The following is a 12,039-nucleotide window of genomic DNA, read 5'->3' on the forward strand; positions in this document are numbered from 1 at the left end:
TTTTTGTTACCCAACGTCACCTTTTCATTTTCACTTATTCCTAGCCTTAGTGACTTGGTCTTCTTAGCATTAATTTTCAAACTTATTTTTGCACCCTGTACTTGGAAAACCTCTAAAAAATCATTCATTTTCTCACACTTTCATCTATTATGCTTAAATCATCAGCCTAATCTAAGTCCAGGAGATTTTTTCTCTAATTGCCTTTCCTTAAAAGGATTTTGTTTCTCCAATTGCCTTTCCTGTGCTCCTTAAGGCAAAGTCAGTCAAAATGATCTATATCAAGGGGGATAGAACACAACCCTGCTTAACTCCTGATTTAATACAAATCAGCTTCTAACCTCATCTCCTACCTTAACCGCAGCAATATTATTCTCGTACATAGCTCAAATCACTTTAGTCTATTTGTCTCCTATGCCATATAAGGATAAGACTTTTGCTAAAGCTCTTCTATCAACAGAATCGAATGCTTCCTCATAATCTATAAAACTGAGGACCAAAGGTACTTGACAACGAAGGCACTTCTCAATTATTAACCTAAGAGCGAAAACTTGGTCGACACATCCTCCACCTTTTCTAAAACCGCACTGGTCTTCTCTTAAAACTTTGTCTACAGCATCTCTCAGTCTAAAAAGTATTGGATTACTAAGTAATTTGCTACCTATAGAGACCAGACTAATGCCTTGATAATTACGACACTCACTCTTTTCGCCTTTCTTATACATTGGTTCAATTAAGGTTTTCCTAAATCATTAGGTACATCCCTTTTTTCAAAAATCACATTCATAATCTTCAGTAGCTTATTTCTAACCTTAGAGCCACCATATTTAAGAAACTCATTTATCACCAATTAGCACCTGGAGCCTTATTATTTTTTAGTCCTTTTAGTTCTTCACAAAACAAATATTGCTTCAAATCCAAGTATCACAAACTTTTTCACTTTCCTCTATATCTTTTCCTGCAACTATATCTCGGTTTAACACATTGTCAAAATGTTCTGCCCATCCCTCTTTAACTCTTTCCTTATCACTAATTGTGGCCACGTTCCTATCTTTAACTGGGGCAAGTCCAGATTGACTACTCCCTCACAATTTATTAACATGTCAGTACAATATTTTACAGTATAATATTTAAAGTTAAAGTTAATAGTAATAGTAAGCTGGTGTTAAAGAGTTGGAAGATTTGAAAGACAAGTCTTTGATAAAGCTGAGGATACTAGAAGCCGTGGTAATAAAAGTTGTTAATTATGGTTTTGGAGTGTGGGTAGTTTGAAGTGAGGACTTCGTGAGTCGGTGCAAAGTCAGAAGCTTCAAGTATAGGAGGGTGAAGGAGGAACGGGACATCTTTGTAAACCTCTGGTGGTAAAGCACTGTGATGAATTTTTACTACTAGCATTAATCGAACCTATTTCTTCCGAAAGTGACTATATGGGTGGCAAAAGAAAACAAGACAATACTATGCGAAATTTCCAAAATATAGATTTCTTCTTTTTTTTTCTTTTCCAGAATCTGAAAATGAAGAAGACGAAGAGTCATGTATAATACCTAAAAAAGAAGTGATGAGAAGTACCACCTCAGATAGCCTATTTACCGAAGAGGAAACGTTATCTCTTACAAAGCCAAGCAGCGCAGACAGTTCGCGAAGTTTAAAGTCAGTTCTTCCAACTCATGTAAGTTTTATTTTGTTGGGTGGAGGGATAAGCGATGTCAGAGGATAAAACTGAATTATTTAAAATGGCGTGTAATCAAGTAACAATAAGGGGTAAAATGACAAATGTTCACAAATCTATATATATAAAAATGTACTGTCTGTTATTTGTTATCTTTTACAATATAACGTCAATATATAATAAATGACGTCATATTCAATATGACGTCTTATTCAATATAAATATTTGCGGCTTAGAGAGAGAAAAAGTACCATTATATTGAGGCTCAAAGAGAAAGTATCACTAATGTCAAAGATAAATTATCCTTTAATGTCACCAAAAAGGGAACGCCAGGAGGAAACACCAGAGCAACGCAAAACCAGGCTTGCGGCTCAAAGAGAAAGAGCCAGATTAGGAAAGTCCAATATACTTCAACGAAGGCATGTTGAGCAACTATCAGAGCACGCGAAACCAGGCTTGCAGTTGACAGAGATAGTAAAAAAAGAAGGAGTGCCCAGGAATCACTAGAGCAACATGAAACCATGCTCGCGGCTTTACGTCAACGAAGGCGTGTCGAGGAACCACCAGAGCAACGCGAAACCAGGCTTTCAGCTGACAGAGATAGTAAAAAAAGAAGGCGTATTGAGGAATCACCAGAGCAACGCGAAACAAGGCTTGTGGCTTTACGTCAACGAAGGCGTGTCTTTCAATCACCAGAGCAACGCAAAACCAGGCTTGCGGCTGACAGAGTTAGTAAAAAAAGAAGGCGTGTCGATGTATTACAAAAGAAACGCGTGTATAGCCGCCTAGCATTCAAGTACTAGCCTTCCGACGATTATAGCTTGTCGAGATGCATAAATCGGGACTATGTCTGAAATTTGTCCCTATTGCAAGGCATTGAAATTTAATGGCGAAACAATGGGAATGTGTTGCGCCTCAGGAAAAGTTAAGCTTCCCCAACTGGGTGTACCACCAGAGCCATTGAATACTTTGCTTACTGGAAATACATCTGAATCAAATCGTTTTTTATCAAACATCAGGAAATATAACTCATGTTTCCAAATGACGTCGTTTGGTGCCCAAATTGAAGATCAAGGTCATTCTATGCCTACTTTCAAAGTAAAAGGGAAAATTTATCATAGAGGAGGCTCTCATCTACCATTTTCAGGTGAGCATCACAAATTTTTGCTACTGTACTTCATCAGTGATAGCAATGCTGAATTGAATGCACATTGCGGAATTTCTCCCGGCGTTGAAAGGACTATCATTTCCCAGTTGCAACACCTTTTCCACGAAAATAATAATTTAGTGCGTCTGTTCAAAACAGCAATCGACTTGATGCCTACTGATACGCATAAAATTGTTATTTCCGCTGACAGAACGCCTACTGCTGAACATGTGCGTCGATACAATGCTCCAACTATCACCGAAGTGGCAATCGTTATGGTCGGTGATCAGTTCTTACCTCGAAATATTATTCTTTATAGGCGAAACAATCAGTTGACTAGAATTGCTGAAACTCATCGATGCTACGATGCCCTACAATATCCTATCATTTTTTGGGATGGAGCCGACGGCTATCACTTTAATATTAAATTGATAAATCCAGCCACTAACAAAGAAGTGGATAAGAAATGCAGCGCAATGAACTGTTATGGCTACAGAATAATGATTCGTCAGGATGAAGAGAATTATGTTTTAAAATGCCGTCAATTATTTCACCAATACATCGTTGACATGTATGCAAAGATTGAATCAGAACGATTGCTATTCATCCGTCTCAATTAGACCAAGCTCTGCTCTGAACAATACGTTCATTTGCGAGATGCAATTGTAAATGACGGTAATACCACTAACATTGGAAGAGTAACGATTTTTACCTTCGTCATATGCTGGCAGTCCGCGTCATATGCATGAGTATGCTCAAGATGCCATTGCGTATGTTCGTCTCTATGGTCATCCTGATTTATTTATTACATTTACATGTAATCAATCTTGGGACGAGATACTGCAGCTTTTACTTCAAGGACAATCGGCGGTTCATAGGCATGACATTACGGCCCGTGTCTTCCGGCAAAAGTTGAAATCACTGATAAACTACATTGTAAAACTTGAAGTGTTTGGGTCAGTGCGATGCTGGATGTACTCAGTGGAATGGCAAAAACGAGGTTTGCCACACGCACATATACTAATCTGGCTACATAAAAAAATTACTTCGAACGAAATTGATGATGTGATTTCCGCTGAAATACCTGATAAAAATGTCGATAAGGGGTTACATGATATTATTGTAAAAAATATGATACATGGACCTTGCGGTGCACTGAACGAAAATTCACCATGCATGGCCAAAGGAAGGTGCACAAAGCAATATCCTCGACTTTTAGTATCAAACACAATTACTGGCAATGATGGTTACCCACAATATAGAAGAAGATCTACCAAAGATGGCGGAAAATCAGCAATCATAAAGTCGCGTAACCGGTACATCAAAGTAGATAACCAGTGGGTCGTTCCATATTCACCTTTATTATCGAAAACATACAATGCGCACATAAACGTGGAATATTGTAACTCCGTAAAGGCAATCAAATACATATGTAAATACGTCAACAAAGGCAGTGACATGGCAGTTTTTGGCTTGCAGTCCGAAATCAAAGATATCGACGAAATCGTACAATATCAGGCTGGAAGATACATAAGCAGTAATGAAGCTGTGTGGCGAATTCTTTCATTTCTATTAAATGAACGAAGTCCAGCTGTTGTTCACTTAGCGGTACATTCACAGAATGGTCAACGTGTTTATTTTTGGAATACAACGTGCAACAAAGAGCCCTGAATCCTCCGGATACAACGTTAACTGCTTTCTTCGCGTTTTGTCAAAATTATTGTTTTGCAAAAAACTGCTATATTCTGAAGTGCCTACGTATTATACGTGGAATGCTAATAAAGAATCATTTGAACGTCGAAAACGGGGTGAGTCAGTCGTCGGCCAACCTAGCATGTTCAAAGAAACCACGATAGGAAGAATCTACACCATTCACCCAATCAAGATGAATGCTTCTTTCTTCGCCTGCTTTTGGTTAATGTACCCGGCCCGACGTCCTTTGAGCATTTGAGAACTGTAAACGGGACTATACATAACACTTATCGTAGTGCATACCAAGCTCTGAATTTATTGGAGAACGACCAACAGCGGGATAATTGCATCAATGCCGCATGCGAAACGTCAACTCCAAGTCAAGTTCGTGCATTGTTTGGAACCATATTGACAACTTGCTCTCGTTCATCTCCTACAGAGTTACGGGAGAAACACAAATCGCAAATGACCGAGGATATACTCCACCGAATACGGCTAGAGAGGTCAGATATGACCTTGGACTTTACAAATAGAAATTTATAACTGCACTTTAGTTATGATTGAAGATTTGTGCCTATCTATGGCAAACAAATTTCTCAAGCATTTGGGAATGCCTTCTCCTGATCGTACTCCTGCTATATCTATATGTGTAGAATTGGATCGTGACCAAAGTTACAACACGATTGATCTATTGTCGTATGTACAAACAAATATTTGTAAGTTAGCGTCTGAACAAAAAGGCATTTACGGTCAGATAATGCATTGTGTCCATAACCAAGTTTGAGAAATCTTCTTCTTGGATGCGCCAGGAGGTACTGGTAAAAGTTTCTAATTAGATTGCTTCTGGCATCAATTTGATTCGAAAATGACATAGCATTGGCCCTTGTATCCTCCTGAATAGCCGCAAAGCTGCTGTCTAGTGAGAGAACTTCTCATTCCGCTTTAAAATTGTCTCTGAATATGCAATCTACAGAAACTCCCACGTGCAACATTTCCAAATCATCTGGGTTGGGTAAAGTACTGCATCAATGCAAACTTATTGTTTGGGACGAGTGCACAATGGCGCACAAAAAATCGCCCGAGGCTCTCGAGCGATCATTGCAAGATTTGCGAGGAAATTCTAAACCCTTTGGCAGCACATTAATATTGCTTGCGGGAGATTCTAGGCAAACATTACCTATTATTTCTAGATCGACACCTGCGGATGAAATTAATGCTTGCCTCAAAAATTCTTATTTATGGGCACACGTAAATACATTAAAATTAACTATAAATATGCGTGTCTGATTACAAAACGATCACTCTGGTGAAACATTTTCGGATCAATAGGAAACGGAATGTTCCCAGTTGACTCAACTTCAGGACGTATACAACTGCCTCCTGAGTTCTGTAATTTAGTGACGCCAAAAAATGATTTGGTTGAAAAGGTATTTCCGAATATTCTAACCAATTATAACAATTATAAATGGCTAAGTGAACGAGCGATTCTGGCAGCCAAGAGCAAAGGCACCCACGAAATCAGCAATATTATTTTGACCAAGATTCGAGACCAGGCAGTCATTTACAAGTCAGTTGACATAGTTCTGGAATCAAATGAACCGGTTAACTATCCATCAGAATTTGTAAATTCTTTTGATCTCCCAGGGTTTCCACCACACGTGCTACAACTAAAAATAGGCGTACCAATAATACTGTTGCGAAATATTAACCCACCAAAGCTTTGCAATGGCAAACGACTTGTCGTAAAAAAACAACGGAAAACGTAATAGAGGCAATAATCTTGACAGGGCCTTCCGAGGGTGAGGCTGTTCTTATCCCTCTCATTCCCATGATTCCAACGGATCTGCCTTTTCAATTTAAAAGATTGCAATTCCCAATTCGATTAGCATTTGCAATCACCATCAACAAAGCTCAAGGGCAATCATTAGAAAATTGCGGTATAGATCTTAATATGGATTGTTTTTTTCCCATGGACAATTATATGTTGCATGTTCTAGAGTCGGTAAACCGGAGGATCTATTTATACGCACAGACAATGGGACTGCGAAGAATGTTGTATATCCACAAGTTTTACACGGTCAAAAATTAACATCTTGCATACGTGTTCCTTAAGGGGAGGGGGGTTAAGCTTGCGGCTCAGAGAGAAATTACCAAAAGAAAACGTGTCGATGTATTACAGGAGCAATGTGAAACCTGGCTTGTGGCTGAAAGAGAAAGTAAAAAAAGAATGCGTGTCGAGGAATTACCAGTGTATGTCAGAGGAATTGCCAGTTGTATATCCGCAAGTTTTACGCGTTAAAAATTAACAGCTTGCACACGTGTTGCTGGGGCAAGTCCCGGAAAAAAAATAAACAAGAAAAATAAAATAAAAAAAGAAGAAAAAAAGCTAAAAAAGGTAAACAACTAAAAAAAAGTAAAAAGAAAAAAAGAAAAAACTAAAAAACTAAAAAACTGAAAAACAAGAAAAAAACTAAAAAAGAAAAAAAATTAAAAAAAAATTAAAATTAAAAAACTAGGGATTACAAGAATTCAAAAAACTCAAAAAAGAAAACCAAAACTTTGAAGCTTAGTAGATATCATTGTTAGAAATTGGACTTGCTTTAAGAATTAAATATCTTTGAAAAAACTGCAATAGAACACAAGAGACAATGAGAATCTATATTTAGAAGCCTGCCGCGTGCCGTGCTGGGGCCCGGCGACGAAGCCGCCGCGACCCAGCTAGTATATCTATAATAAAAACGAGAACTAAAACAAGGAAAACTTTCCGCAAGTGAAGAAAAATAAGATGCTGATATCTTGGTAAAGCTATTACTTTGGCCGTCTTCAGTACAAGAAAAAAGTAGAAGCTTAACGAAAAATTCGAGGAAACACAATAAAAAAAAAATTAAAACAGCAAAAAAAAGTGTATAACCATGAACAAACTACGGATATCAATGGAAAAATTCACCCAATTAAAATGGAATCAAAACAGATGTATAAAAAGAGGATGATAATAATAAAAGATTAATAAAATCTAAAGCTTAGAACTAAAAAAATGCAATAAATAGAAAAACTAAAATAAAAGAAACCAATCTGTCACGCGAAAAAAAGGGTGGCTGGATGAAAAAGAGCAAAGGAGAATGCATTCAAATGCGAAGGAATGCATCACGTGTTTCCTGACGCTGTCGATCTCCTCCAGGGTTGGGTTGATTATGCTCAACAAGATTTAGTGACACCCTGCAAAATCTGAGGGGGGTTGAAACTTTTTCCAGAGCCTTTAAGAGACCACAAATCTTATTGGTTCTTCCGTATAAAATTTTACGTCAGTAAAAGAACTTGTTGTGTCTTGACACAATATTTATTCAAGTAAACTTTCTGTTTTTGTTCGGATCTGTCTTTTGTGAGTTTTGGATTTCTCTTCAATTAAAGATGAATTAGTGGCAGCGTTGTATGCCACTGGATGTTACTTTTTTTATATTTGCAGCAATATTTGCACCTAGTAAAGAATGAACCAAAAAAAAGTGTTTCTAAATAAAATTCTTTATTTTAAATATTGATATTGATTCACAAATGGTATCCATTATCCATGTTAAGTTTTAACGAATAGAAAATTGATGGAGAATTCTGAAGTATCGAAAAACAAAACTCAAGAGTCGATGCGGATCGAATGAAGGGCGAAAAAAAATATTGTCGGAATCGTCATAGCCATTAAACTGGAACTGGAGGTTTTCAGACCACCATCTTAAACATGGAAGAAAGTTACATTCCAGTTTGGTAGCGTTTATGTGTGTCCTTTTTTCACCCGATGCTAGTGGTACACTCAAATATCATAAAGAGCTGTTCATATGCTCATTTGAAAGCTGTTGCTTGTATCTTCGTGCTTTGTGTGTCTTGATAGCATTAAAGTAAGATGCAGTTTCTTCGAAAAAAATATTTTCTTATGCCTTTTCCGTATTAGCCCTCAAAAATAATGACAGATGGAAATGAAAAGGGTACCAATATAAATAAACATGGTCAAAAAACCAATAACAGGTGGTTCTCAGCCTTCGCTTTTAGAACCAGGGAAAATCACACATTATTCTGGGTTCCCATTTTCCTCAGGTGCTAGTCCTAATAAAGAACTATAACTTCAAAAAAGTTTTTTTTTTTTTTTTTTTGGTTCCAGCCAAGAAAAAATCGAAGCCTTTTCCTGTCTATGATATTATTAGGATATGTTAGCTGATAAATAGTATTAGTCATGGATTCTATTTCAATGTTCATGGCATAGATACTAGCCATCGACATAGGTGCATTAGTATTACATATTAGTTTTTTTTTTAATCTTTTGAAGACCCACCCCGAATATTTTTACCCCCCCTTTCTCTCTTGATTCTGAATAATACCTTTTTCTTTGTATTTCCATAGAAAAAACTTTTACTCTCAAAGGAAAGAACTGCCCTCCTAGATTTGAAAACATATCCCCCCCTAATTTCCGTGAATTAACGCTTCTGCTTGACAGCATGTTGTTAAAATGATCTGCCCAATTTCATTAGCAGTCATCTGTCGCCATTAAAGGCGTCATTAAATTACTATCAACTGCTATTGGTCTTCGTGATACCAGAGCTTGACGTGATTCTGTATGTGGTATATATTACTTAAATTATTGCGCCAATCGATCAAGATAAAAACATGCTGAAGGCTATTCTTGTTTCTTAAGTTGTCGTTAAATTACTTCATTGATAAAACCCTGTGATCTTTATTCTTCGCGATGGAGATTTTTAGTCGTATTAATTTGCGGTAATTTTTATGGCACTTGGTATTAACCAAGTGACAAAATAATTCAGTTATCAAGTGGCCGGTTAATTCAGAAAAATAGAAAAAATGAAGTATTTTTAACTTGCGAACGAGTGATGGGATCTTAATGAAATTTGATGTTTGGAAGGATATCGTGTCTCACAGCTCTTATTTTAAATCCCGACCAGATATGGTGACATTGGGGGAGTTGGAGAAAGGAAACTAAAATCTTGGAAAACGCTTAGAATTGAGGGATCGGGTGAAACTTGGTGGGAAAAATAAGCAGAAGTCCTAGATACGTGATTGACATAACCGGAACGGATCTGCTCTGTTTAGGGGAGCTGGGGAGGGAGGGTCAATTCTGAAAAATTAGAAAAAACGAGGTATTTTTAACTTACTAAGGAGTGATCGGATCTTAATGAAATTTCATATTTAGAAGGATCTCGTAACTCAGGTCTCTTACTTTAAATCCCGACCGGACCCAGAGTCAATAAGGGGGGGAGCTCAGGGGAAACCGGAAATCTTGGAAAACACCTAAAGCCGAGAGACCAGGATGAAACTTGGTGGGAAGAATAAAAACAAGTCCAAGATAGGTGACTGACATAAACGGAACGGATCCGCTCTAGAACCAATAACATATAGGGGAGTTGGGGGAGGGGGAGCCTAAAATCTTGGAAAACGCTTAGAGTGGAGGGATCGGGATGAAACTTGGTGGGAAAAATAAGCAGAAGTCCTAGATACGTGATTGACATAACCGGAACGGATCCGCTCTATTTGGGGGAGCGGGGGGAGGAAGGTTAATTCTGAAAAATTAGAAAAAATGAGGTATTTTTAACTTACGAAGAAGTGATCACATCTTAATGAAATTTCGTATTTAGAACGACCTCGTAACTCAGATCTCTCATTTTAAATCCCGACCGGATCCAGCGTCATTGGGGGGAGGGGGCGGAAATCTTGGAAAACACTTAAAGTGGAGAGATTAGGATGAAACTTGGTGGGAGGAATAAAAACATGTCCAAGATACGTGACTGAAATAGCCGGACTGGATCCACCCTCTTTGTTGGAGTTGGGGTGGGGGAATGAGTAATTCGGAAAAATTAGAAAAAATGAGGTATTTCTAACTTACGAACGGGTGATCAGATTTTAATGAAATTTGATATTTAGAAGGATCTTGTGCTTTAGAGCTCTTATTTCAAATCCCGACCAGATCTGGTGACATTGGAGGGAATTGGAGGGGGAACCGGAATTCTTGGAAAACGTGAAAATTGAGGTATCTTTATCTTACGAATGGGAGATCGGATCTTGATGAAACTTGATATATAGAAGGATCTTATGTTTCAGATGCTCCATTTTGAATTCCAATCGGGTCCTGGGACATAAGGGGTTCGAGGGGGGAAACTGAAATCTTGGAAAACGCTTAGAGTGGAGAGATCAGGATGAAACTTGATGGGAAGAATAAGCAAAGGTTATAGATACGTGATTGACATAATTGGAAAAAATCTGTTCCCTTTGGAGGAGCTGGGGGGGGATGTTGATTTGGAAAAATTAAAAAAAAATGAGGAATTTTTAACTTAAGAACGGGTGACCAGATCTTAATGGAATTTGATATTTAGAAGAAACTCATGTCTCAGGGCACTTATTTCAAATACCGACCAGATCTGTTGACATTGGGGGGAGTTGTAGGGGGAAACTGGAAATATTGGAAAACGGTTAGAGTAGAGAAATCGGGATGAAACTTGGTGAGTAGAATAAGCAAATGTCGTAGATATGTGATTGACATAACCGTACTGGATCCACTCTCTTTCGGGGAGTTAGGGCGTGGGGTTCTGTGCTTTGGCGAGTTTGGGGCTTCTGGACGTGCCAGGACGATGGAAAATTGGTAGGCGTGTCCGGGAGCTGAACAAACTGACTTGATAAAGTCGTTATCCCGATTAGACATCTGGGGGGGGGATGAAGGGAGAGGAAAAAGTAGAAAAAATGAGGTATTTATAACTTACTAGTGGGTGATCAGATCTTAATGAATTTTGATATTTAGAAGACCTCGTGACTCAGAGCTCTTATCTTAAATCCTAACCGGCATTAAGCCTCCAATTTTCCTTTTAAATCAATCTATTTATTCTTGGAATTTTGCTAGAGCTTATACCATATTAGCTCTTGGCTCGTCCGACCTCATCACCAGTGCCATATGAGCTCTTAGCTCTTGTTAGATTTTTAATTTGTTTTACCCACTTATTTGAATTGACATTGTATTTATCCTACATCTACATTTATACATCTACGACTACATCCTTATCCTAAATCCTTGAATCTTTGTTCTTCGCGATGGAGACCTATTAATCGTATCAATTTGCTGCAATATTTTTTCTAATCTGTTTAATCCACTCATCTTGACTGACATAATATTTATCCTATATCTACATTTATGCATCTACATCTACATTTATCTTAAATCTTGGGATCTTCGTTCTTCGCGATGGATATCTTTTTAATCGTATCGACTTGCAGCAATTTTTAGCTTTGCAATTTGTTTAATCAACTTATTTTGATTGGCATTGTATTTATCCTACATCTACATTTATACATCTAGATTTATCCAAAATCCTGGTATCTTTGTTCTTCGCGATGGAGATCTTTTTAGCTGTATCAATTTGCTGCAATTTTAGTTTTTCAATTTGTTTAATCCACTTCTTTTGATTAACATTGTATTTATCCTAAACCTACATCTATGCATCTAATCAACATTTATCCTAAATCCTGGGATCTTTGCTCTTTGCGATGGAGA

General features: G+C 37.7%; 1 protein-coding gene across 2 annotated transcripts in view; it reads left to right on the forward strand.

Moving 5' to 3' along the window:
* LOC136036489 (tubby-related protein 3-like) overlaps positions 1-12,039 on the forward strand; it is a 107,349-nt gene that overhangs the window by 42,357 nt on the left and 52,953 nt on the right. For both annotated transcript variants that reach the window (XM_065718754.1, XM_065718755.1), the window contains exon 4: positions 1,503-1,666. In XM_065718754.1, coding sequence (XP_065574826.1) covers positions 1,503-1,666 — 164 coding nt within the window. The remainder of the gene's footprint in view (positions 1-1,502; positions 1,667-12,039) is intronic.

Source organism: Artemia franciscana, chromosome 15, assembly GCF_032884065.1.
Source record: "Artemia franciscana chromosome 15, ASM3288406v1, whole genome shotgun sequence".
In the NCBI taxonomy this organism is placed as follows: domain Eukaryota; kingdom Metazoa; phylum Arthropoda; class Branchiopoda; order Anostraca; family Artemiidae; genus Artemia; species Artemia franciscana.